The sequence below is a fragment of the Amblyomma americanum genome, chromosome 6 (genome assembly GCF_052857255.1).
Source record: "Amblyomma americanum isolate KBUSLIRL-KWMA chromosome 6, ASM5285725v1, whole genome shotgun sequence".
NCBI lineage: Eukaryota > Metazoa > Arthropoda > Arachnida > Ixodida > Ixodidae > Amblyomma > Amblyomma americanum.
Genome location: NC_135502.1, coordinates 55,788,904 through 55,816,038, shown reverse-complemented (window position 1 = coordinate 55,816,038; position 27,135 = coordinate 55,788,904). Strand labels below are relative to the sequence as shown.

General features: G+C 41.2%; 3 protein-coding genes across 8 annotated transcripts in view; 1 reads left to right on the top strand and 2 right to left on the bottom strand.

Moving 5' to 3' along the window:
- Positions 1 to 679: 679 nt before the first annotated feature.
- On the bottom strand, positions 680 to 21,240 carry LOC144093493 (GA-binding protein alpha chain-like). 2 transcript variants are annotated; one of them, XM_077626932.1, is made up of 12 exons: positions 21,096 to 21,211; positions 20,016 to 20,250; positions 16,171 to 16,412; positions 13,349 to 13,478; positions 12,232 to 12,316; positions 11,466 to 11,546; positions 10,461 to 10,592; positions 6,767 to 6,979; positions 6,252 to 6,398; positions 4,672 to 4,895; positions 2,668 to 3,209; positions 680 to 2,600 (listed from the first exon to the last, which is right to left on the bottom strand). In XM_077626932.1, the coding sequence occupies exons 3-11, from the start codon at positions 16,389 to 16,391 to the stop codon at positions 3,021 to 3,023; spliced, it is 1,422 nt and encodes a 473-aa protein (XP_077483058.1). In that variant the 5' UTR covers positions 16,392 to 16,412; positions 20,016 to 20,250; positions 21,096 to 21,211; the 3' UTR covers positions 680 to 2,600; positions 2,668 to 3,020. The 2 variants fall into 2 exon arrangements, with proteins under 2 accessions (XP_077483058.1, XP_077483059.1); XM_077626933.1 differs by lacking the exon at positions 20,016 to 20,250 and having other exon boundaries at positions 21,096 to 21,240.
- On the top strand, positions 21,179 to 24,941 carry ATPsynCF6 (ATP synthase, coupling factor 6). 4 transcript variants are annotated; one of them, XM_077626935.1, is made up of 4 exons: positions 21,179 to 21,320; positions 21,796 to 21,958; positions 24,235 to 24,371; positions 24,845 to 24,941. In XM_077626935.1, exons 2-4 carry the CDS (start codon positions 21,804 to 21,806, stop codon positions 24,880 to 24,882), a joined length of 330 nt encoding a protein of 109 aa, XP_077483061.1. In that variant the 5' UTR covers positions 21,179 to 21,320; positions 21,796 to 21,803; the 3' UTR covers positions 24,883 to 24,941. The 4 variants fall into 4 exon arrangements, with proteins under 4 accessions (XP_077483061.1, XP_077483060.1, XP_077483062.1 ...); XM_077626934.1 differs by having other exon boundaries at positions 21,185 to 21,320; positions 21,799 to 21,958; XM_077626936.1 differs by lacking the exon at positions 21,179 to 21,320 and adding an exon at positions 21,335 to 21,407 and having other exon boundaries at positions 21,799 to 21,958.
- The window catches only part of PolE1 (DNA polymerase epsilon catalytic subunit 1), a 61,136-nt gene continuing 58,615 nt past the window's right edge, over positions 24,615 to 27,135 (bottom strand). For both annotated transcript variants that reach the window (XM_077626930.1, XM_077626931.1), the window contains exon 51: positions 24,615 to 25,027. In XM_077626930.1, the coding sequence (XP_077483056.1) occupies positions 24,922 to 25,027 (106 nt within the window). In that variant the 3' untranslated portion in view covers positions 24,615 to 24,921. The remainder of the gene's footprint in view (positions 25,028 to 27,135) is intronic.

The window sequence follows — 27,135 nt, the reverse complement described above, 5'->3', positions numbered from 1 at the left end:
CCTTCAAATTACCTCCCAGAAGTCGCAGAAGCAGATCACAACAATGGAAAAGTGAAAAGCATAAGCATAATTTCTATCCTATGGTGGTCATGAAGGAAGACTGCAGAATTACAACGGGCAACAGAACATAACTCCCAACAGGAACAGCAGCCAGGTTCTGTGGTTGGCAAGTACCTTTCCATAAAAGCAGTTCAGAGGCTTGTTCTGTTGACAACCCCTTTGTATTAAATTGCTGGATTGTTAAGAGGTAGAATGACATGTAGAAATGAAATTGAAATGCTGAATATGTGCAGCACCATGTTTATCAATTATGCTAACATTAATTTGTCTTAACAGGTGATAATGTGGAAATCACTGCTGCTGGTGAGATCATTATTGGTTTCAGCAGCATTTATGCCACTGCTTAGGAAAGTGAAAGCCATATCATCGGCAAGTAACACAATAACCTTTCAGTGTTTTTTGCTGCAACTGGTGCTGTGTAGGCTGTAATTCACTGCAGCCAGCAGATGTCGACAGCATTAAGAGTACATGCTATCTCACAAAGAAAACGTTAATATTCACTGACATTGCTGTAATTATGCTCACATGAGCCACCAGTTTTAATAGAACACTTTGTCATCTACTGGCCAGTGAACCAGAAAACCAAGACAATACATAAAAAAAAGCATGAAAGAAGACAAAAAGAAGAATGCCCATGTAATGTATTGTGCATTGCACTACAGTCAGGATGAGTGATATTCACATCAAATATCATCCCACTAATGTGTTCAAGCTACACTTTACAAACAAACAAAAACAGCTTTTGAAAACATCTTACATTATGTTACAAACATACTTATCCAATAAAGTTTTTTTGTGCCTTTCTTTAATCTTGACAAACCTGCACATTTTTTGTCAAATTAAGCACGCAAGCACAATTGTTACACTCGCAATAAAAAAATACGAAGTCAAATAATCACCCTACGATACTCAAGTGATGTTCTACATTTCAAATAATAGATGTACTACAATGATTTCATCTGTTGTTCTCTTTCTCCACTAGTAAAAATCCATTTGTTCTGAACAACATTTAATTACGAAGGCCACCATAATTATGTGCACTGTAAGCACTTACAATATGGCTAATAACAGCAGAAATGTTACCCACAACCTTTAACCAGGCCCGTGAAGGCCTAACAGCAGATCTTGCACTGTACACACCACCAGGGCTGTTAACACTATATACAGTAATGCATTATGTACACTCCAGCATGATGCATTATATAAATCTTGAACAATGAATAACCAAGAGACCATACCTAAGCTGTCTTATAGGTCAGTTTTGACTTATACAAACTAAAGTATCTTTCACGCAAACAAAACTAACCCAGAGGAACCAAGTAGATTCACTTCTGCAGTTACAGTCACAGCAATATAAAAAACAGTCATGAATGTATTGACAAGCTTCATGCTGGAACACTTCTTTAACATGATGGAATTAATCCAGGTGCTTGCACAGAGTAGTCATTTCAGGTTACAGGAGCTTGTGACTGCCACTAGCTCAAACCAGGTTATAGTGCGAACACCTGTGTATTAAGCCATTCACATGTAGTGTGACTATTTTCGTCAACTGACTGGTATGTTTATAAAACTCAATGCAGACAGGTGGAAACTAAAGTAAGTAAAGTTGAAACCATAACAATGACAGTTCACATGTGTTCCGAATAAGAAGAAAAAGAATGCTTAAATGGTTATTATGCAATGAATGATGAGGACAACCAAGAAATAGTAAAACTATGACAGCTTTCATGAGGCAGAAATGAAACATAAATCCTAAATGCAGCAATAGTAAAATGCATAGGGAAATGCCAGCCAGCTAGCCACGTTCCCAGTAAGTTTATTCAGCCTAATTCAATATGTGCACAGCATATGTTACTGGCACATCTTTAGCTGTGACTCACAAAGTTTCTTCACCGGATAAGTTGAAGTATAAATGATTCCAGAAGCATGCTAGCTTAAAATTTCAGCAATGAACACCCTCCAGAACTCCATTTCATCTACTGCTTAAATATATTCTGTACTGGCTCAGCAGTGCATATGTCCTAGTGCTATAGACGAGATGTTTTTTGCCCACACTAAAAGATAAGCCTGACCTTGACTTTGTCATCAGTGCACTGGTTTCACATACTTTCTTTGTTGCCAGATCTGTGCAAAGACTTTTTTTAAATTTTGCTGTATCCTCATACAACATACCTATTGCATTGTTGATTAGAGGAGAAAAATAAATGTCTTCAGTGAAAAGGCCTCAATTCTTTATGTGCCACATTTACTCACAAACAGCCATGTAAAATTAGCAGCAGAACATGGAGCTCTTGCTTCGCATATACTAGAAGCCTTTAAACAACAAAACTGCAAAGACTTAATGAAATGAAAAGAGACAGTAACCTGTCCCCCTAGAACCAATCTGAGAAATTACGCACTGAAGCAGCATCTTGCATTTGACGTCTAACACCACAGCACAAGCTTTCTGACAACATATTTTCATGGATAGAGCATAAGCTATGATGAGTAGAGGTTATTAACACTGGCTGGAAATGAAGATACAAGAGAGAGAGAGAAGTGTGCGCCCGTGGTGTCGTCTTCTTTCTGTGTGTGGTGTGTGTTAGGCGCAAAATCTTTCTTTCAGATAAACCAGAACTTGTAGAGAAGCGGCCTCAACAGAACAGAATACAGATGTGTTTACATAGCAACAGTATGATGACAGTGAAAAAAGTTATAACCATAAAACACAGAGAAAGCCTTTGTCACAATGCCTGGTCCATAACTCATGAAAACTAACATTGACTGCAACATTAACAAGACAACCAATGGTTTCACAAAGCATTCTTGGCCCTGCAAGAGCAGTCTTTTATGGTGGTCAACATGAGCAGCCCTGTTCTTAGTTGAGGCACCACGAGTGAAGTCAGTGATGAAAACGTGAAGCTACAAGTGAAGATTAACAGCTGCAGACACAGCACTAATCTCCTCCCAAAGCACTGTCTTCAGAGGTCTTCAGGGTCGTCCTGTCCAGCCGGCACCTCCAGGGTGCTCATGGAAAGAATGCCTCCCCCCAACTTCTCCATTCGCCGTTGTTCACATTCAAGCACAAGACGATTTAGCTCAGAGGCACTGTAGCCAACCAGCTGCTTCAAGTCACACACAAACTTGTACACAAAGCGCTTTCCATGAACCTGAAAAACAGAAGGAGAGTGTAAACAAAATCAGCACCAGTGACCTTGAGCATGGTCACTGTCCTTAAAGAAAAACTGAGGACAGCTGCGTCTAATTACGGTTCTAGATAAAAATTATTCTCTGGCTATGTTGGCATTTATCTGGCAGCAGAGATCAATGCAGCATCACCACGTTCAATTAAGTTTCAACTGACTGTTCTGCCCATGGTTTGCTTACAGTCAAAAGATCAAGGATCATGCATGTGAGGCCATTAAGAACCATGCTAGCGGAGGGTATAGGTAAAATAAAAACAGTGACAGAAATACTCCCATCCCGACCAGCAGCACGGCCTGCTTTGGAGAGAACCATTTTTATTACGTATGACCAACAATATCAAACAGTGCATTTGATATCTTTTTGCAAATGCATTACAGTATACAAGGGCCCACGTGTGTAGGAGAACACAGGTCTGGAGGCAGCCTCTGCTCTTCTAAATTTCACTAAAATAGTTTTTCTCCAACGGAGGTAAACTATGCTTGCTTGCAGAAGCTTGCATAAAAGTTTGGATTGTACGCGAATTTTATTAAAAGTCCTGAACTACTTGAAAGTGCACGCATGTCTATGTGCACATATCCATTTTCCAAGTAATAAGCAAGACAGAAGAGAGAGATTTTCTTCAAAAGAAACATTCCAAGCAAACATCCTGCTTGCTCATAGCAACAAAGCATGGCTGCATTTATTTGTGCTTAAATAGTAAAAATTTCATTGTTTTTTCTTCTTTATGGTGATGCTTAAGACACCAGTATGTGTTTGGCCACGTGGTATACACCTATGACCGCTAAATCGTTTAAAATTGGATTTGATTTCTTGGGTGATGCTATTTCAGTTTTAGTTTCAAAAGCTGATGATGGCTCCGATGTCAAAGTTTTAGTATAGGTCATATGCATGAAAAAAACTGCAATATAATTTCTGCTTCTTCGTTTTCATCAACTACAATGCTTAAGCCATCCTGTCTCATAAGGTAGAAACACGGCAAATGAAGAAGCAGCGATGATGTCATAGTTTTTTCATGCCTCACATGACCTACACTGAACTTTGACATCACAGCCATCATTCAGTCATTGAAACCAAAGCTGACACAGCATGAGATATGAAATTGAATAATAAATTATTTAGCAGTCATACACGAATACCACGTGGCAACCAATGTATAACAACATCTTTTGCATCATTACAAAGAATAAAATGCACAACCAAAATTTGGCATCTATAACCTTGGTAAACAATACTGAAAGGGTGGCAAAATTTTTCTTATACACGGTGCACATCATAACACCCACAAATAACAATGTTCAAAGCCTCTGCAAATTCTGAATGAAACAAGTGTAAATCAACTTGATTTCCCTCAATTTGATCAATTTTCCTCGCAAAAGAATACATCCATCTTCTGCAAGGAAAAAAAAAAAACAGAGAGATAGGCACCTTGGCAATCATGTCGCCGTCATAGTAGTACCGCAGTGCCCGGCTAAGCTTCTCATAGTTCATGGTGGGCTTGTTCTTGCGCAGGCCCCACAGTTGGGCCACCATTTCTGGGTTATTGAGCTTGAACTCTCCCTCGTCGCCCACCCACTGGATGTACTCGCGACTGTCCCGCTCCGTTAGCATCTCCAGCAGGAACTGCCACAGCTGGATCTGGCCATTGTTCCCTGCGCCACCAACACCAGAGCAAGTCAACCTTGGACACCAGTTAAAAGGATGCAAGGCGATCCTCTAGTTCAAATAGACAAAAAACCACCAACATGGGCAAGGCAGAAAAAGAGAGACCAACAACCATTTCTGATGTGAATTCATGCATCGCAAAGTTGTAGATACTCCTGAGTCTTTTCAAGATAACGACAAAACATAACACAACAGAACCACAAAGCTAGCAGAAAAGGGACTGTGTGGTCAGGTATATGTGGAGCAGGCAGGTAAAAACTGTAGCCCTGTTTCTGACAGTACTGTTCACAAATGTAAATACCTTAAGTGTAGGTCAAGAACATATAGCCACACTGGATGGCACATGCTGTGCAAAAACTAAGGAAGTGACACAGCAGACACGATAATCAGTGGTGGGCTAAACACAGGCAATATGACACTTTCAGATACAAGGTCCCTTTCCCTCACTTTTTAATTTTTTTCACAATGTTTAAGAAACGCCAGTTAAAATAAAAATCTCATTCTAGTGAAACTTATTAGTGTTGCAAGACAGTCTACCTTATCATGGTCAATGCAAGCAGGATGTAAGCAGTTAATAATCCAAGGTTTGCTAAATCAAGAGGCTTGTAAACAAGAAAACATGAAAGCACAAGTCACTAACACAGTGCAAAATAAAAAGCAATGATAGCAACCCTTAGCAAGTGTAAGATAGGAAGTTTCGATTGGCGATCAATTTGGGAGATTTCAAGATTCTAAATTGCAATCAAACTTAAAGGAGTTATGCTGCTGCCACACATCAAGCATAATCGCTGCACCGAGCACTTCAGGCGCTACTGATCCACCAATGATTTCACGAATACTACTATATGCAAATAGCGAACCCACAAGTTTAATTCAAAGTATTTCTAATCGTAACGTCACTTTTATTTATCAACTCCATTGCCCTGAATACCTTTTCAAGGTTAAGCCATTTTTCAGCAATTACACTGCCCTTAATTTCTCAGCAGATAGCTGACAGCACCCCACATCCAGCTAGATGTGTATGCAGTCATTTAAAAGTCCCCGAAATCTAAGCTGAGTTCCATGCTAAGCAGCTGACTTGAGGCCACCCATCGAACTCACAACTGTCCGTAGGGATCATGGACCTTTGAAGGCACTGAAAACACCCATCTGGTGCAGCCATTGGAAAAAAAAAGTCTTCGCAGAGTCAACAGCTGCCTTTATGACCGACAGGGCAGTTGTGCCACAAGAAGCTGGAAGCATGCCTTACTTTAACCAGAAAATGGTTATTGAGAGAAAAAGTTGGTGCACAAACTATGCAAACGTTCTGCACAAAAGGACACAAGCATAAAAGTTAAACTAACCTGTCCTATTGCCAGGAGATCCTTCATATGCCACCCTGGGTGAGAGCTTTGGCACCCTTATTCGATTCCGAGGTGGCTGGTTGACTGACTTCTGGATAGAGACCACCTGCGAGGCTGGCTGCACGTACACAGGCTGCTGGATGATGGCTGAAACAAAAGACAGTTTCACATATGTGTTTCTTTAACGAGTTCTTAAGTGCACTGTGCATGTGGACATCACAATTCGCCAGCAGATACTACATGTAAAAAATTACGCATTAAGTGACTGACAGTGAATAAATGACTGTTGGGCCTATGCACACAACGTGCAAATGAAATTATGCCTCTTCACAATTCAGAATACATCTTACTCTAGGCACAGAATAAAAATCTTCATGAAAGCTAATGGACCACACAAATGCATATATGTGAAAATTTCCATCCTAAATATGAAACTTAACATTATACAAATTGGTGGCCAGTGGCACTCACAGTGCAGTGTACTCCAATGACTCCAAATATGTTTATTCACATACCTACAATTTTGCACTTGCGCAGCAACTCAAGGTGCGTCCAAAAGATGTCACCAGGGTCAAATGAGACACGCCGCACGAACTCTGTGTGACTGAGATCACAGAGCTGTTTTCCTGTCAGGTTCCAGTCTTCAGGGTTAGGGTTCTGCAGGTTGAAGTGCCGCGATGCCCATAGAAACCACCGCTGTACGTGCTCATGCTTCCAAGTAACAGGGTCTAAATTTAAAGAGACAAAAAGGAACATAAATTGGGTGTTGAAAGCAAGCCATAAGATGAGTTGAGCACAAGGGCAGATGCCTGAGGTTATGCTCAAGGGAGATTAAAGTGAATTCCAATTATGACTGCAATTTTCTTCATAAGACACTACTGGGCTTTTAAGTTATGCTCTATGTTTGCAATGCATTTGGAAAAAGGAGAAACTGAGAAAGTGTCATTGATGACTCCACTTGTGCTCACAAGAACTGCTGTGCACAGTGTGGCAGGTCATCTGCCTCACAATGCATTGAGTAAGCTCACTAACTCCATGCTGATGGCATCTGTCACAGTAAATACAAGGTATCTCTAGCTGATCAATGTGTCTATCATGACTTTGTGGATGACACCACCTCTTGTGTTAAAAGCTTACACAATGAAAACAACCTGAATGAAGGCAATTTTCTTCTGAAAAAAAAAAACATTTTAATACATTTGGAATGCAATTAACTTGACACACAAACATTGAGTTCCTGTTCAGAAACAAATAGATAGGGAAAAAAAGTGCCTAGAAAACCATTTTAAACTTCATGCGAGCATGCAACCTGTGCAAACAATGATTAAAATGTCTAAACACAATGCTAAAATTTATTCCCATATGAGCCAAAAGCCTGCAGCCAAAGGCTACAAAGATTCAAAGAAGAAATGGAGTAAAGTTAAAAAATTTGAAACCCCTGCAGTTTAAAGCTGCTTCGCATACAGGACACCATAAAGAGCCTAGCCCCCTTAACAGAACATTATGCAACGTGTCTGAACAACCCAGAATGCAGGCTAATGCAATAACCCAATAATTCATTTTCCGGGAACAGTATAAACATCAGAGCTATTTGAACATGATTAAAGACTACATGAAAACTGTTCCAACCCATATGCTCTAGACTCATTCAAACACAATAATGTTTAAGTGCATTCCTTCCCCACAAATGTTATTCAGTTTGACAACAAGGTCAGGCTTGATATTATTATTACAACCGGAGACTTATGTACTAAATGCATATGGCTCCCCATAAGCTGACATATTCTGAAAAGATCAGTGAAGACCATCAGTGTTCCGAATGCAATGACAAACAAATAAAAAAAGGCTAATTATTCAGGTGAAATGCACAGTCAGATGAGGGCTTACATCAGGGCTTATATGTATGCTTATAAGCATATAAGCTCCAATTGTTCTTATAATGCCAAGTGGAGCAGCTAACTAGAATGCATTGCAGCCAATGTCAAACAATAAACAAAAAGCCCACGTACCCTATAAACACACTGGGTGCTGTTCATCGATCAGTTACAATTTTTTATTATCAATACCTGCAACTCTCCTTTCTGGTATACTTACTCGGGGGAAGTTTCAAGGTTTGGCATTAAGCCGCTTTTAATATTTCTCACCAACATATATGACCTTACCAAAATAAAGTGGTTCTTTTTTCTCTCTTTTAAGATATTTTTTTTTATGTGCTCATGGACAATTGTATGACTTTTGAGGAAATAAACAGCAATAATGCAAGCTCCCTCTTTGCCTTGTCTTTCACCAATAACACCAAGAATGCGAGGAACAAATAAGTTATACCTGAGTGTGCACTGACAGCACTGACAGCAGCAGACAGAAATTTGGCTGTGTCTGCCTATGTCAGTATGACCAGATATGCCTTGGAAAGAAAGTATCCCACATTTGGCACCTACTGCCGTTGGCACAACACACTTATGAACTGCAGGGAGAACTAACCTTGCTCTAATGTCGCTGGCCGCTCACTGCATAATCTACCATTTAACTTTTATTCATAAGCTACACACAGACCATGCACTGTAAGACAACGCCTTTGCTGACCACAGATCACCATCACAAAATAAGAACTGAATATGTCAGAAGACTATTTTCAGCTGTTCTTCCCTCAAGACAGAAACCATACCCTTTATACTTCTTAGAAAGGTTAATGAAAATCATCGTTATCATAATTTTTGAAGAGTTCCAGTTAGCAGTGGTTATACGTTCACACTTAATGTCATTCACTAAAAAAAATGCAAAAAGGATTTACCGCTGTCTTTTAATAAAAAGTGAAGAAATAAAAAACTGACTGCATCAGTGCATGCAAATGCAGGTTCAGATATGTTACTGTGATCAAAGCATGAAAGGGACCTGAGGGTGCACGACATAACATACATACTCATGTAAGGGCTGCGTTTTTTTCCGCGTTTTTTTGCCGAGATGCAGCCCTTACACGGGACTGGCATTTCTTCGTAAAATTTTTCTATAAAATTTTTGCCAACTGCAGCAGATCCCTGATTATGCGTCCCTTCTAGCTTAAAGGAGTACAGACACCTAACTTTTGGGTGCGTGTTTTCTTGTTTGTATTGATGCGCAAAGCATTATAATACATGGATTACCACCTGGTAATCTCCTATGACCGCTAAATAATTTATAATTGCATTTCTTTCTCGTGCTGTTTCAGTTTCGGTTTCAACAGCTGAATGAGGACTGTGACGTCAACATGTGCTTACATGTCACGTGAGATATAAAAAAACTGCAATATGTAATCACTGCTTCCAGATCTGTTGTCATTCTGGCTCTTGAGGAAGGCTGGCTTCAGCACTGTAATGAATTAAAACAATTAAGCAGAGATTATATGGAAGTTTTTTCATGCCTCACGTGACACAAAAGCACTCTTTGACGTCACAGCCATCGCTCGGCTGTTGAAACCAAAACAGCATGACAGAAAAAATTCGATTATAAATTATTTAGCGATCATAGGCGAATATCACATGGTGATTCATGTGTAGTAGCGTCTTCCACATCATAGTCGAGAAGAAAACATGCCACCAAAATTAGGTGTCTGTGCTCCTTTAAGTTAGGTTAGGTTAGGATTAGGTTAGGTTTAGGTTAGATTTAGGTTAGGTTAACTTCATTTTAATGTAATGTCATTGCGTGATGGTAAACTGGTAACTAGGTTCAACCTTTTACAGCACATCATGACAAGATTCAAAGCACTTTTGGAGTGGCTTTGATACATTAGCCCGCTAGGCCTAGCGACACTGGGCAAACGACATGCTACTACGGCATGTAGTGCTCATGCCCGTTTGGAGGCCCGAAGCCGCAAGGAAACGTATAGCTAGCATGGGCACTCGCCTTTCTAGTTTTCTGCACAGCATAAAGTTTCTGTCCTTTACGGTGTGAATGCCGAGCACACAAGAGTTAGCAGCGCTGAGGCACCGCATGTTCTCAGTTCCAGACAGAGCATGGCGTATGGTCGTACAGAGTGCTCCGAGCACTTATCGCCTACCAACTCCCAGCGTAACCTACCACGCGGTCACATACATGAAGCAATTCTTTTGGCTGACCTTTTTTTTTTTTAATTACTGGCTGCCAAGTCGGGGGTGTGGCCCTTACACGGGGACAGCCCTTACACTAGTATATACGATAAACTGCAAGCCACAAAATGCTACATGCACACCATACCAGCAGGTATCTTGTATTTATCCTGCTCCTTCTTGAACTCGCTTGAGACAATCCACCGAGTGACGTTCTCTGGTTCCTCATTTTCCGGCAGCACAACCTTGCGCACCACAGGTGGCTCTCCTATTAACTCCTCTGCTCCACAAGAAAAGTACAAAAGAAAGAGAAACAAAATGTTTATCGCCTGGAGTCAACAGCACATGCTCTCAGCTCCTTTCCCCACTAGCACTCTTAAATTAAGAACTACACAAAAACACCTCTAACCTAACGAAGTGAATGACAGAATTTTGAGTGAGGCCAGAAAAGAGAGAAGGCGGCCTCTTCCCAAGCCACTACTATGTCACAGGAAGGAGACAATGAAAGCTGTAGTGTGACAGGGATATGAAACATTTCCAGATAAATTCTCAATAAATCGCTGAACCTTAACAGCTGTAGCTTTAAAACATAGAATACCTACCCCTTTAACAGGGCCTCTGAGGCAGTAATGAATTATAAATAAAATAATATTACTCTTATTCAAGAAAATAGGTAAGAGTCAGAAAGAAGTGTTGAATTTTTCAGGGACGTACACAGAGGCATTAACAGCTGCTTAAACCATGTCCTTTTCCAGCCACTTGTATATGTAAATGCGAGCGCACATGCAAAGCCACAAGAATGCAAGAACTCATTTCAATGTCAATTGTCTTCAAGGCTCTCCGACTGCAACTGAGGCATAATATTTACTTGTGTTCAAAGCTCTACAATTCTGTAGAAACAGTGTGAAAGACACAAAGAAGTAAGTAGACGGTGCTGTTTCTACAAATATGACATAGCAACTAGCTGAACTTTGCATTTTACTCTACAATTTTGGCTTCAGTGGGACATAACAACTTGTGACAAAGCTTGCAGACACCATTCTTTACGTTTTGTTAACGTAATTCACTTGCATTAGCACTTGCATAGCTGACGGTCCCACTCATATGTCCAAGGTAAAGTAGTTTCACTCTGAGAATTTGTCGCACAACACACCTTGTTGCATCACATTTTGAGCCACGGCAAGAATATCCTCGGCAGGCTTTAGAACATCCGCAATGTTGATCTTCTTGGCGCCTTTGATAACACAAGAAAAAATTTGATGCAAAACACACATGGGTCAGGTCAAGCCAGTATTAAACATCTACACTCACAAACCATCGCTACAACCACATGTATTGCTATACTTAGCCGTGATATCAAATGAGAAAAAAAAATGTTTCTTTTTCATATCTCAATTCTCGCACTTTTCTCATTGCTCTTTAACAATGCAGTACAACAGAAAGAGGTGTCACATATTAGCCTAAAAGTATGTTCTCGCAGGAGACTGTTGAATGGGCATTCTTTGAATTATGTTACATGAGAAACTAGCCTGTAAATTCTACTCATTACAAAGATACGAAGCAAAAATGTTTGTTGTTGCACACATCACCATAAAAATAAAACAAAATCAGCCACCGCATGCTGACAAACATTTTGTAGCAGAAGTACATTATAGAGTGAAGTTGCCATAAAGTGTGCAGTTTTATTCAGCTGCAGTGGCTAAATAGGAATGTCCCAAGTTTCACGGAAACAACCCATCTTGTCAAATCTTTCAAAGAAGTCTTTCCATGACCAATCCAACGCCCTGTCTCTGCTCCTTGCACCATTTCATCCTGAAAACACTATGTTCATACACAGCCTAACATCTACAGAAAAACGCTACACGAGTTTATAAGCTTTCACATGATGCAAAGAAAAAAAAGTGCAGCAAACAACTCACCATCCTTGTTCATGATCTCAACATTGACTTGTACAAGACCTTCGCCCTGCACACACTGGTCAACTAAATTCTTCGAGGCATTGAGCTGCAAAGAGACCTTCAGATCAGTTCCGTGCAACTCAGCTTGTAACGAATGCGAGAACAAGAAAATATCCTCTACTTGAAAGAGGTAGCGTTAATCTCATTATTTGAAACTCATGGCACAAATTCTTTTTCAAAACGATTAACACGAACAATTCCCATTAACAATAAGCCTTTAGAGCAAGCTGTATTGTGCTGATGTAAGCTGACAGGATGAGAGAATAAGTGCATTGGCATGTATGACCTAACTGATAATAAAAACAACTCTCAGAATAAAGCAATAAAAATTACAGAAATTTTTAAAAATTAATTCTATGAAAAAAGCACCAGTATTGTGAGCTTGTATTTATTTTTTTATGCAAACATGATAACAACGGTTCCTATCTGCTCAGAAAAGAAAAGTGTGCATCAAAAGTGGTCTACTGCAGACCACATCCTTCTAGGTTTGGTTCATTGGGGTTTAACGTCCCAAAGCGACTCAGGCTATGAGGGATGCCGTAGTGAAGGGCTCCGGAAATTTCGACCACCTGGGGTTCTTTAACGTGCATTGACATTGCACAGTACATGGGCCTCTAGAATTTCGCCTTCATAGAAATTCCGCCGCCGCCACAGGGATCGAGCCCCCTTCTTTCGGGTCAGCAGCCGAGAGCCATAACTACTGAGCCACCGTGCCGGGTCCTTCTAGGATCTGAAGTAGGTGGTAATGGTTGACACACTCATAGTCAGTTGCATTATCTCATGACATTGTTTTTAAATCCCTCAGCAAAGTAAGTGATGCTTTTGTTGTAGCAAAGATCCGCAATGAATATTATATGCAATAAACATTGTACACGCTGTTACCATTCTGTCTCTATTTGAAACAGCAACAAAGCACTAATTATAAGCAGGATTAGTGGTTACAAATGTACTGAGATCAGGTTGTCCCTTAACTCCATGAAAATCAGGTAAGAAGAAACCTGTGGCCAATTTCTTAAAACCTGGTTTTGTTGCAAAATTTGCTATGAGAGCTTTGTTATCTAGTTAATTATATATGCACCTCCTGTGTGTCTTGAAGAAAAAAGGAGTAATCTTGCAGGTTGATTCCCAAGCGTTGTTCCAGCAGTGATCTCAGTGTCGTGAGTGGCTCCGTGATGTCCATGTGTTGAGCAATCACCCCCACTTGCAACCTGGTAGAAGTGGCGGAAGCATGAGGCCCAAAACATACACAGCATGGCATGCAGCCAACGTCTTGACTAGACAGGTTCGAACACAGGCGGGTGGGCAAAGCATAAAATAGCGTTATACACTTTGAAGTACAAAACAATTTTACTGCTAGAAGCAAGAAGTGTTGGCGGTAACGCGTTACTAGTAATGGCATTACCGGTAACGCGTTAGTTTTTTCGTTAACTTAGTAACGTACTCGTTGCCATTTCAGAACTGTAACAGGTAACATACTTACGTTTATATTTTTGGTAACGTGAGGTATTACGTTACTAGTTACTTTTCATTGCAATTGTCCCCCACTCTGCACCCCCCCCCCCCTTCTTTTATAAAGTGATGTTGCAAATAAACAAAATGTACAGGTGCTCTCGACGACCCTCGTTGTGGCTCGCATGCATGCCAGAAAACACCTGCCCTTGAAAACGCACCCAACTAAAAAAGAAAAAGACAGAATATCTATAAAGCGTTAAACACGTACACGAACACTCATTCTCACACTTGCGTTCACCTACCTCCCCTTCCCAAACCACTCACACACAACCCTCTAAAGTGTGGAAGCATGCCGAGCATTTAGGAACATCACATTTTCCAGAATTAGTGTAAACTTGTTCACAGTTCACCTATGTTTTCTTTGTGAAGTTGGAATTGATGATTAAGTGTCATTTTGTCTTTAGTGTCACATTCAGAAAATGGCTTCACGATGTGCCACTGAGTTAGAAGCCGTCACATGTAACTGTACAGGCAACTTTAGGCCACTATAACATTGCTAAGCTCCTGCACATTTGTGCAAAGTATTTTCGCTAAATCCGGATTTCGAGTAAAGTCGTTGTTTGGGCTTGAAGTTTTATGTGAAATATGAGCTTGTTACCGTGAGTTACTGTTATCGTGAGTTCTTGCAGCAAAGACGCACTAATAAAATTTATGGCCATGAAGTAACAGCAAAATTAACGTGCGGTACTTTCTTTCGGTAACTATAACGGTAACGCGCTGCCTTTTTTTTTTTACCTAACATAGGGCGGTAATGCGTTCCCTTTTTTTTTAGCGTAACGTATTTAGTTGCTTTTTTTCGGTAGCGCCTACAACACTGGAAGCAAGCAATAAAAAACTTGTCCAGCAACTTTCACTGCTACCTTTTCTATCGCTCCGCACTGTATAACAATCAAGGTTCTTCGCTCTGAATGTTGGAGTGCCTCTTTGGGAAATTTAGCATTACCTAGATTTTCAGTGCCATTTGACCTGTGTAACCCAAAATGATTAAAAGGTGCTCTTTACTCATTTGGCTGGCACCCAGGAAGAAGCAGACAACACTTCTTCATTTTATGGCAGAATTTCGAAACATATAATGCCTGCCAAATGTCCTGTGAAACAGAAATTAAAGTAGTTTTTGCAAGTAACTTGCCACATATAAGTTAAGCAATAAGAAATTCAGATAGATAAGCAATTCAGCCACAGATACGTTAATCATAAAAAAATATGCTTTGTTTCACTTTAGCTAGCTGCACTTAAAAACATCTTGAAGTGGTTATGTATTAAGGAACTGGGTAAAGCTTTTTCAAGAGATTAAAAGAACTAGCAAAGTGACTCAATATGACAACAAAACAATGCATACGTTTTGCTTCAATAACTAGCTATCTCAGAGCAGCCCGGCAACATGTATCTTTATTCTTTGCTTGTATTGTACAGAAAGTGACAATGTCTCAAACCTCAGGCACAGAGACAAAAAGAGGTGCTCTAAAATTATACAGCTAGTGGTGCCATGTACGAATCTGGTTCAGGCTCTCTTTGAGGTGGGCACTACTGTATGAGCTACATGTACTGTGAAGATAGCGAAATGACTCACTCAGTCAACAGCATGGCAAAAGAAAGGAGGAGAGCAAGGCAAAAATAAGAGCTGAAGAAACAATTTCTAACCCTTCTTGCAACCATATGATTATAAGGGGATAAAAACAGTGCATTCAAAAAGGGCAAGGTAGACTGCCCTGTGTGTGCTGCCTCTTTTGTCTTCCTGTTGCTATGCACTGTTTTTCACCATGTGCTCGTATGGCCAACTAGTCCAACTATAGCATCGTCCGTTGTAAGGCGAGGCTGGAAAGCCAAATTATGCAGTTTATCACAGGGTCCCTTATAGCTTTTTATGATCATCGACACAAGACTGAATGATTTTCCAGTGCTACCAAAAAATAAAAGAGTTTTCAAAGGTGCGAGAACATGTCACCCAAGTATATAAATTGCCCACAAAAAACGCTGCAACAAGAATACCAGTAAAGCAGTCTTCTATCTACTTAGTATCTACCTATGTATGCCTATCTATTTATGAGCTTTATCATGTCTACACCCTCTACCATGCAGTTATTTCCTTTATAAGGCTACTTCCCATTAGTTTCAAAAAGTATGCGAACAAATAGCAGACTAATACTGATTTGACCAAGAGACTTAAATGAGTCATTTCAGCAGTCCCTGAATGCATTTAAAATGCCTTGCAAATGATAGCAACGAGACAATGTTTTTTGATGACAACAAATAAAATTACACTGCAGCCTCATAAAAGCCAAAATCTACTCTGGAAATGAAGTCAGAGAGGAAGGCGGCATGCTACTAACTAAGAACTGGAACTACAAATTTCACACAAAACAAGCAACTGTTCAAATAATAATTTACCCCTCTTGAAGGTGGTTGAAGAGGCCTGAGGACGGAGTGGCGCCGGTAGAGTCCTGGAGAATCACGTTTGTCGCAGTGCCGTCATCTGACGAGACTATTGCCTCCACAGCTTCCAGCATGGTGGTGCCGTCTATCACAATCTCCTGGCAGTCTGCTGCTCCCCCTTCAGTCTTGCGGTCCTCTTCTCCCAGGGCCATTTCAGTCAATGCAGCACGCTTCATAACACTTCAGGCAGAGCAGAGCTAGCAGGCACGTGCATAACAGACAAAAAGAGCATGTGCTTAAATTTACTACTGAGACGTGCTCAGTAGCAATGAGCACTGAATAAAATTTCTCGCCTAATTAACCGTAAGCCTCTAATTTATTGATTTATCAGTTGACTGGCCGTGTATATTTGCCAGTGTAATATCCAAAAGAGAGAAAGACCAAGGAAAGGAAACACAGGAAGGTTGAAATCCAAGGTAAGATTCCAGTTGGGATCCACAGGAGGATTTTGGGTGTCCACCCTTAACTGGAGAAGGGTCGGAATGGATTCAATGGAAAAGAAGAAAGTGCCTAAGTAAGAAGGAAAAAGATGGTCTCAATTGTTTGACACCATCTCAACCACTCATGCAACTGTGATACCCTGAGCAAGCAGAGCATTGTAAGGTTAGCGTTCAGGGCTAACAATCACTGGGGCCACTGTACAAGGTTTTTTTTACTCTCTGACAGCTAGTAGGTATAAAAAAGTTAAGTGCAGAGCACGGCATCTGTCTTTCTGCAGTAAAATGAGGACACACATTTGCATACATTTTATTATGCAACAACAACAAAAAAATACTACACATGCCAATGGTAAACAAGCCATCCCTTCAAATAAAAATGCCCTCTATGTGTGAGGAAAGATAACTGCTGACTGCTTGACTATAACTTTGCAGTTGTGACAGGCTCATGCATAGATAGCTTTGCATGAGCCTTGCACAAAGCTGTCCAAAATTTTAGATACGGAAAAAGGACATTATAAAAACTTCTTTACAAAAAAACCATAAATTTGTTATTTTTTGCAAGCACTGCAGATTTGCAGTTTTCACTAGCACATATTTTGGGCATACTAGCTACAAAAAAAAATTATAACTACACTAGATAATCAGGTTAAATTTTAAACAGGTTAATTGAAGACTGTCATCAGCAAAGGGCACATACAATTTAAACAGGGCAAGGTTGATCTATGTAGGCTCCATGATTATAGCCGACTGCCTAGTAAACAACATTGTGCACCTAATACAACAACTGGTTCATTGAAAGCTTCACCTTAGCAGTACAGATTGTTGGGCCAGTTGGTGAAGCGACATGACCACGACAGTACACGAGGCAGAAACACACACACACATGAGTGCAAAAGCAAAACACTTCCCCTGACTCAGTCTTGAGGAAGTTTTTTGCTTTGGCGCTCGTGTGTGTATGCATGTCTCTGCCTCGTGTTCCGCCTTGGTTTGCGCAAAGTTTTCTTCAAGTTTAACCGACTGCCCAGCCTTAATCAAGAATACTACACTATGTCGAAGTAAATATTATGTGTGTGCCCAGCGATTTCGCTCTAGTAGACTAACTGCCTTTGTAGCATTCTGTGTTGTCATTCTTCTTGTTCACTGACTTGCTCTAGCACCACGCCTTCCAGTGAAAGCCAATTTGCCCAGCTGCTGATGTCTGTCAACAGCCTTGTGTAGTTTCCTTGAGAAAACATTAGTGATAGAGGTTTCTTAAAACATTAAGAGCACCCTAAAAAAGAAAAGCAGCCCCACAAGGGAGGCATTTGTTCAGGTGCTGTACACAGACTACAACACCAAGTTACCTTTTGCAGAACCTAGGTGACAGCTTCGCCCCTTTGCACAAAGCTTCATAGTAACTTCATTCCAACAATGAACCCAAGCTAAACATATTCTTCAAAGACTTGCAGTAAGGAATGTAATATCCCATGGTTAAGTGAAAGTGAGTTCTTGGCTTTCACTGTTTTTTGATAATCAGGGCTTTATTCCAACTTTTCAGATGATATGACAAGTCATATAAATGGAGATCTTACCAGCCGTTTCAGTTAAGATGTTATGTAATTTTCAAAAATAGACTTTTTGAGTTTGAAGAGCACTTTTTTCGGCCTGGAATTGTCAACGGTGCAGTGTATCAGGATACAGCGAAGTCATATTGACTAGTAAGCTAGTTAACTAAGATGAGTAGTTACTGTCAGTTTCCTTATTTACTGAGAGGCATGTAGCCCAGTAATATCCATATCAGTTTTTAGAATTTCAAAAACGCAGTTATCCTCGGCACAGTGGCCCAACAAATTTTGGCTATATTAATGAGTTATATACACTGGAGGAGTAGCTTTGCCTGCAAACTTTTCAAAAGCACCTATATTTTGGCGTGATGTAGGCAAAATTTGTTGGGCCACAGTCCAAGGGTAACTGTGTTTTCAAAATTCAAAGAACTCATATGCATATATTACTTATGGTGGTCTAGATGTCTCAATAAATAAGGAGACCAACAGCAATAGTTAAAAAGTTAACTATTCAATATTAGTTAACCAGCCTGGCAGTCAGCACTTCTTAGCTGTATTCTGATGTGCTACATTGCTGTCAATGCTTGCTGAAAAAGTTCTCTTCTAGCTGAAAAAGCGTATTTTTAAAAATTGCAGAACGCCTTTGGGTGAAACACCCCACATATACGTATTGCACTGAAAACTTCAAAAAATAATGCAATTCTATCCACAGAAGCAGTGAGTACAGAGAAAAAATTAATGCCCATCACATAAAAACACAATATAGCACGTCAGCTTAAATTACAATGAAGCAAGATATGGTGGGGAGAAGAGATGTGAACACTTTCCATAAGAAAACATTGCAGAGTTATGGGGTTATCTCATTGTCGACTTTTACTAAATATATCGTCATTCCAAGTTATACCGCTTATATATTTTTGTTCGCACACATCAAAAAAAGCCTTTGTGTGTGTGTGCACACGTGTATAGTAAAAACATTCAAAGCAGTAACACAGCTAAAAAGGCTTGCACATTAACAATCCTTTCATCTGTAATTTACATACAGGGCACTTCAGAGTACCACTAGCTCTCCTTAACAATCTATTGTTCATTGCCTGAAAATATTTATCACTTAGGCTGAAAACAGCTTGCCCACTTGCCTAGGCCTCAATGCTTATAATTGAAACATTTTTCAGCAGTGGAACATATGGCGCACAAGAACTTGCTTGCCCATGCGTAATGTAAAGTGGTTGTTGGGGAAAGGAAATGGCACAGTGTCTGTCTCAGATCTCGGCGGACACCTAGCCTTGCACTTTTTGAGACAACAGTACAGATGCCGTCATTAAAAAATTGTTCTTGCATTTCAGTGTAACATAATGTGGCACTTCTGCTAAATTAACAATTTAAGTTGTCATTCATGATGCTGATATTGGCATGAACTTAATGATGAATAAATCATTACAATATTACTAAGCAACCACTGCAGATTAAGGGTCAGTCATAGTTTGCCGCTTAATAGGCACTATTAGCTCCCACACTGATCACACAGCCTGATGAACCGTGCAGCGAGTGGCAAAACAACTATTACATCTGAAACTTGTTCAGCAAGAACAAGAAATATTCCTGCTAAGCAAGAGTGGCTTTGTGTCACGTTTCCAACTTCCATACAAGCTGTGCACTGGTCAATCAATCCTCAACATTCATACAGCAGGTTTCACAGCTCCTCCACTGACACTGCATATGCCTCCTTGCTTAGCATAAACCCAGCTCAGCTTACTCCTTGGCACACAAAGCTCATCTTGTCAAATAAGCAAAACGGCAAAATCTGATGGCTTACTTCTACACATCGACGTTTCTTCATTGTGATGCACTAGCATTGTTTTCTGTGTCCCTTAATTACACTTCACAGCTGGAACATAGTGCAGGACTGAAATATCCACAATTAAGAACAGCAGCATCAAACTGGTACAGCTTGATACGATGTTCCTTCGCAGCAATACTTCACACGGGAAGAGCCAAGCATTGCATAGAAATATTCCTCTGCTGCTGTATTTGATTCCTCGTTGGCCTACCTACAGATAGACAAGAGGGCGAATACAAAACAGTCGTACTGAATGGCACGGCTGCAGCTAGTCAAGCACACAAAGATACGCTGCAAGAACAGCATAAGCTCACGACACAAAATGACAGCCGGTTTCGAATGACCGAGTTTATTACCAAGCCATGCACAAGGCAGCAGCTACTAAATATCTCACAACCATTTATTTCGCTGCTTGTAGCACCGACGCAAACGCAGCGACCCACTGCAACGAGACGTGCAATCATCCGTCGCTCATATCGCAGATGCACTTCTTTTTTGTCACTTTTTGGGCGGCAACGCCAAGGTCACATTCCATTCGCAATTGTATGCGCCCCATAGTGGCCGATCACTGTCGGTATCTGAAGCCTCGTGATGCAGCGTTTCCAAGCACTTTAGCTTACCAAAAGACGCCGCATAAAAGGCGTGCATTTCTGCGCGTTTCCCACAGTGCGCTGCAACGAAGCGCTAAAGAAACACTTTCCTACAGCGGAACAACGCAGTTAACTAGCTCGTAAGGCGTTGCGTACGGTGTGTGCACGGGTTGAGTGTAAGGCTTGTAGCACTCTTTGTGCACACACGGCGTACGGCCGCGATCCGCCGGCTTCAAGTCCAACAACCGTCGGGAGAACGCAGCAAAAGCACAGACGACCCATTTCACGTGCAATCACCAAATATCCTCAAAAGAGGAAGAGGAACAAAGGCAAGATGGCTATTTCCGGATGTGACGCGCCAGAACCCTACCGGACGTGGCACGCGCAGGGGAAAACGCAGGACTTAAGCCTACAAGACGGCAATGCCGCCTGCACTGGTGTCTCAAGAATTGCCGAAAGTGCCCACCTCCACGATAGGCAGCCGAGGCATTCCAGCGTCGGAGGGAATCCAGCCTTTTTTACGCCGCACGGTTTGAACAGGAAATTGCAGACCAAAGGAAATGCTGCTGATGTCATGTGACCGGATCTGGAATTCTCGCGACTTCTCGTACCTCTGCAGTAATTTCGGGATTCTGCGAGACGAAGGGTGAGGGGAACTTTTGGGAGTCGTTAGCGAGCGACCGGCGACGAGGTGAGGTTTGCACGTGAAATGATTGTTGCTTGTGAAATTGTGCTGGGGTGAAGCTTGTCCGATAAGTGCCGTACTGGTGATTCTTTGGTGGATATCTTTTTTTTTTTTTCGTACAGCTCGAAAGAATTCCTCAGAATCATGCTAAAGAGTGTAGATGAAGCGCCTCTCATCTTAAGGTTTTCTCGTGTGTTTGCACTTGCTTTATTAAATTATATCATAACTCGTGACGTTTAGCATTGCCAACATTGTGGTTGAGAAGCAAGAATAAGTGTTGACTTACGTGACAGAATCGATAATGTGCTACCAATTGCAGGGTGCTCCTTAGCGCTTCAAGGTCGAAACTGTGACCTGCCAACATGCTTTGCACAGTGAAGATGAACTGCTTTCAGAGCGCTTAGCAGTCCCTGTTCGTTGCTGCGTGCTTGAAATGTGTTGTTTAACTTAACAAAGAGCGTATTCCTTCGCTCATTTCAAGCAGGAAACATGGCCCTCAACGCAAGAGTCACCAACTTGGCCAAGCAGTGCTTCATGCAGTGCAAGAGGAACTACGGTGTCAGCGCCGTCCTCATGCAAAAGTCGCTTGATCCCATCCAGCAACTGTTCGTAGACAAGATCCGAGAGTACTCACAAAAGAGCAAGTACGTTCTTCTTGTTAAATCAGTCTGCACTGCATAGACCGCGGCCGACAGAAAAGCAGTGCTGCCAGTTGTCCTTGTTATTCTGCAATAATTGCCCACGTTAAAGAGCCAAACTGCTCCATGATGACGAAGTATTCATCCATCGTAGCCATGAAGATGATGTGCCTAAAGAAATCTTGCTTCATTTATTGTCGGAGATGGTGCGGTAACAACACAACGTTTCCCTTTAAAAATGTAGTCATTGTTTCTCGGCGTACTAACGTGATGTCACATGTCTATCACTGGCGTGCGTAATGAATTTCGTGAACGAATCACAGCGTGAATTTAATTCTTTGCTTCACGTTATTGGCTGATTGTCACATTAGTGCTTACCGTTTTCTATTAAGGAGTCGTACTCAAATTTCTAGTTTAGTTCCTCCCACATAAAATAATAGGGATGTGTTTGCCGAAGATGGAACATATCAAATTCCCAAACATGCTACAGAGTTGTTTTAAGCTTTTCCTGCTGAGTGGCTCCAAGCTTATTTCCCCACGATAAACACCGTATTTAATTTTGCAGGGTAGTGGAGGCAGGTCTGGTGTTTATTACGTAGTCTTAAGAGGACAAAAATAAGCTTACTGCACATTAGCTACAGTGTGCATATTTGTGCATTCCATGCATGACATGGCAACAATTTTGCACATCTTGTAGTGTTTGTGAACTCTTCTTTCTTCTCAAGTGCATTATGTTCAACAGCTTCGGAAACCAAAACCATGGTATAGACTCCTCGCACACATTACCTTTGCATGTTTTCATATTCTGCAGTGCGACCAAGTGCAGAAGCGTTTAATGCGAGAAGCGTATTAGCCCTAGCTAGTATCCTTGTTAGCCATGGTAATGCACTTCAGAAAATTCTCTGTCCTGTTCACAAACTGCATGGGTAAGTTCTCTAGCATGCATACACTAAATGTTTACCAGAATGCAGTGTAGCATAGTCTCATAAGACATTACAGGCACCTCACTCATCAGCTCATTAAACGTTGCGCACGCACCAATATAGCGTAGTATAGTAGTCCCCGTCTACTGCGACTGCCACGGCATTTAGTGCGTTGGCATTCACGAAGGCAAACAGTGCCACTGTGACAGTGCAGTGCAGAGTGTATAATTATTGAACAAGTAAGTGCTCGCAACCAATTTTGCATTGCTATGCCTGCTTGGTACAGTTATTGTCGAAATTTTGTTGCCCACAGTGACTCTGACTGGACTGGGAGTGCTGCCAAGCTGCGGCACTTGCCAGTACCTAGGTTGCATTGGCCAAAAAAGCATAGTACCTCTCTCTCATGCTGTTGCTGATAGTGAGGTCTCGAGAGACAGAGGGACATGCCCCCTTACCTGGCGCAACCTTTGTAATTGCAAGTGGTGCTGCTTGGCAGCACTTCTAGGCCAGTCGCTGTCACGGTTGCTACAAACTTTCGACAAAGACTGTACAGAATGTATCTGATTTTTGGACCCTTTGCCACAGTAGAACACTACAATAAATAAATAAAATTTGAGCACGAGAGCCATTTAGCAGCTTTATAATGTCAATGTGTTTTTAGCTCCTAACTCAAGCTTTGCACATCCACTCATTTATTTAATCTGTGTGGCAGCTTCGCTGTTGCAGGTAGTCTTCATACAGCACTAGGATAAAATTTCAGGTTTTTGAAGTTGCAATGAAGTGCCCCAGAGCAACCTTGTCAGAAGCAACAGACTTGGTTTTTGTCTGTGGAATGCTTTCTTGCTTTTTTTGAGCTTAGCTTTTTCGTCATTCTGTAAATTTGCTTTACTGTGCATCTATATTTATTGCTTTACCCAGAGTGCCATTTTTGTTTGGCATTACAGTAACGGCATGGGAATAATATTAGCAGCACAACAAAGTTGCAGGTACAAAGAACACAATGCAGCATAATTTGAAACCTATGAACAAAAGAATATCACAGCGATAGGGCAAAAGGTTCGTTCACCATTATGGACAGAACTTCTTAGGGAAACTTCTATTCATTTATTGTTTTTGAGAAAAACTCATTTTTGCAAATTTGCTCTGCACTTTGTTTTTTACTTGCAACTTTTTGAGAACTCATGAGCAAGCGAAAGTTGCAATTTTTTTAAAATTCAGAATTTGTTAGTTACACTAGTACCTAGAGTAGAATACTTTTGTAGCAGGTTTGCATACGTTTTGCTGGAATTGTGGATGTACCTGATACATGCTGAACTGAGGAAGTCGATTGAAAGCTTTCCACTTTGTACATCCTTGCAGGTCCAAGAGTGAGCTATTTGTTGATGCTGATGCCTCTATCACCAAGGAATACAATGATGAACTGCAGAAAGCAGCAGTCATGTATGGTGGCAGCAAGGGTGCTGACATGACTGAGTTCCCAAAATTCAACTTTCAAGGTAAGTGAATTTGGTACACCTATTACTGTTAGGAAAAAAAAAAAGGCCATTCTTGCACATTGTTCTGAACTGCATTTGTTCCAAAACTGATGGTAATGTGGATATTTTTTGTAGTTTACCCTGTTGTTCACATTTTTAAATAACTCACTGATCAGCATTCTTTGTGAGTTGGTTGTAAATGTAGCTTGAAAAAGGAAGGGGGCAGTACTTTCATTACAAAGGTACATTGCACGTCATTCCAGCTACTTTCAAATAATTTTATTGGCATAATGATAAGAGGAAAGCACGCCTGCTTCCTTCAATGTTAAAAGCAGAAAAAACAATCTTGGGCTTGTGAACAAGTGCTTCAAAGTTACTCAACATCAAATTTTACATGACAGTGGGCACACACTGGACAGACGTGAAGTGAAACGCAGCATATAGAAATGGTACTTTTGTTGATCCTATAGTAAGTTTCTCCGTCTCTCTTCCAGAGCCAACATTGGACCCAATCAACTTGGAGCAGAAGTAGCTATGTACAGATAACAACACCTTGTTAGAAATAAAAAAGTTAAATTGAATTTATTTGTACACCTGCTGACCGTGTTGAGTTGTGCTGCCTATTCTTCTCCAAAACCCAAGTGACGCTCTCTTCGAGCAGTGGCAGCTGGAAATGTCTGAAAAGGGGGTGGGCGGCAAGAATAAAGTTAGAGATGAGGCATAGAAACACCAACTGCATTTCCTTACTGCAATGAATCTAGAATCAATGGTCGTGGAGTGCTTTGCAAAGCATCTTAGGCTGCATTACAGTTTTATTTCTCAGCAACATCTGTCAGCAGATGCAGAAACACTGTGACGTTGGCACATTTGTGTGATGTTTCGGCATACAGAAGTTGTAGACAGTCACCTAGCAGTTACTGTTAATGCAATGTCTTAAAGGTGCACTAAAGAGGAATCTGAACTCGTCTTTTTACCGCAGGAACTTGTATCTACACGTTCCGGGCATTCTTAGAAACTTCGCATTATTGTCCTGTGCGGCCGATTGCCCTAATTAAATTGGATTAAACGTCCTGGCTCCCGCCTTTTTTTTAACTGAACGCGGTAGGTAGGAGGAGTCAACCAACGCGTCAGCCAGTCACGTGGCGTCTTGTCGCTCTGCCATCGGCAGAGTGATACGTAACCCAAAGTCCACATGTATTTTTATTTCCGTGGACCTAATTTGCGACTATATTGTGTGTGACTGAAACTGTTTATTCAAAAAACCTACAAAAAACAAAATGAAAGCGAAGCCACCACTGGACTGGCTGAAGGGCACTCCACGCATTGGCTGACTCCGCCTACCTACCGCGTTGACTTCAAAAAAAGGCGGGAGCTGAGACGTTTAATCCGATTAGGGTAATTGGCCACACGGGACAATAATTCGAAATTTCTAAGAATGCCCAGAACATACAGAGTTCCCGCGGTAAAAAGACGAGTTCAGATTCCTCTTTAGTGCACCTTTAAGCTAGAAGCCTTCCGACTACACAGAGTTTGGAAAGAATATTTATAAAATGCACACAGTGTTTCACGACAGCAAATGTGAGTGCTGCGGCTTCAAGAGCCAAGGGCAGTATGCGCTGAGATGGCAATGCTTTCTGCTAGCACCGTACCAGTGGGCTGCTGCAATGAGCTCCAGATCTTCAGCAGCTACACCCAACACTAATCTGCCAAAAAAGCTTACGGCAGTAATAATTATACTACTATATTACCATGTACAGTGTTGCTCTGTTATTAAAACACTAGTTAATATGGACAACTCAACTCTTGAGTTTTTGTGGGGGCCAAACTTTTTCAGTGTTTTTACACCTCACTGTGGAAGCTCACTGTCCAGATGAGGAATAGGGTGAAAGCGCACAGACCATTGGTGCCGATGTATTTTTGTTGCATTAATATGGTCAGTAATGAGAGCAAAATCTTTACTGCCCCAACCAAAACTTGTAGTACAGCATACCAGCGAAAGCTGAAATGTCTCGGTGAGGGCCTTTTTTTAAGGCGAAAGCCTTCAATGGCTCATACTCGCAGCCACGACCCTGTCCATCCGTCCGTTACGCTGTTCAGCAACTCGATAAGAAAAAATCGTTGTGCACGATGGGATTTGAACCGCTATCCTTCCGTTCCGCAGCCTATAGCGTGCTAAGGACTACGCTACTTCCTGCCAATCCATATGTAGTTCTCCTTATCTAGGACGCTGGAGAGAGTTTGCAGAAAGGCGTCAAATCAGACGGATGTCTCCCAAACGCCTTCCAGTGTCTCCAGCATTTAAGATTCACAAACGATTGTGTACTTAACATCTTAACCACACATCAGTGACATCAGCAGCAACACCGCACTTTAAGTCAACAAAATGCCCCCCCCCCCCCCCCCCCCCCCCCCAATTTTTCTTTATTGTTTCACGCTTCACAACGTACCCAGCTGGCCTGCCTTCACATTTGCCGTATTGCCTGAATGCATGTAAATTTGTTATTTCTTGACAACTTTTCATCACCTGTCTGCTGTGTGGGTGCACATACACAGTAGCACATCATGAGATATGTCTGTCGAGTGTCTTTCAGGGCAGCCTAACCTCTGCCGCAATTTTTATTAGTAATGGCAGCAAGCTAATGCACTTAGATTCGCAACATTTAGGCTCAATTCCAATTCATGGAACACTCCTATGCGCAGAAATCGACTATATACACAGAGTTGTTCAGAATATTTTTTTTTCTTCATGATTCTTTACTGGCGGATCGCATTGTGGACATGTTCG

Bases quoted from the DNA above. Each gene is read 5' to 3' on its own strand.
- ATPsynCF6 (XM_077626935.1), top strand. From the start codon at position 21,804: ATGGCCCTCAACGCAAGAGTCACCAACTTGGCCAAGCAGTGCTTCATG. The intron at 21,959-24,234 runs GTACGTTCTTCT...ACATCCTTGCAG, and splicing joins GAGTACTCACAAAAGAGCAA to GTCCAAGAGTGAGCTATTTG. The intron at 24,372-24,844 runs GTAAGTGAATTT...TCTCTCTTCCAG, and splicing joins CCCAAAATTCAACTTTCAAG to AGCCAACATTGGACCCAATC.
- LOC144093493 (XM_077626933.1), bottom strand. From the start codon at position 16,391: ATGAAGCGTGCTGCATTGACTGAAATGGCCCTGGGAGAAGAGGACCGC. The intron at 6,399-6,766 runs GTATGTGAATAA...CTTTTGTTTCAG, and splicing joins GCGCAAGTGCAAAATTGTAG to CCATCATCCAGCAGCCTGTG. The intron at 3,210-4,671 runs GTGCCTATCTCT...TCTGTTTTTCAG, and splicing joins ACGGCGACATGATTGCCAAG to GTTCATGGAAAGCGCTTTGT.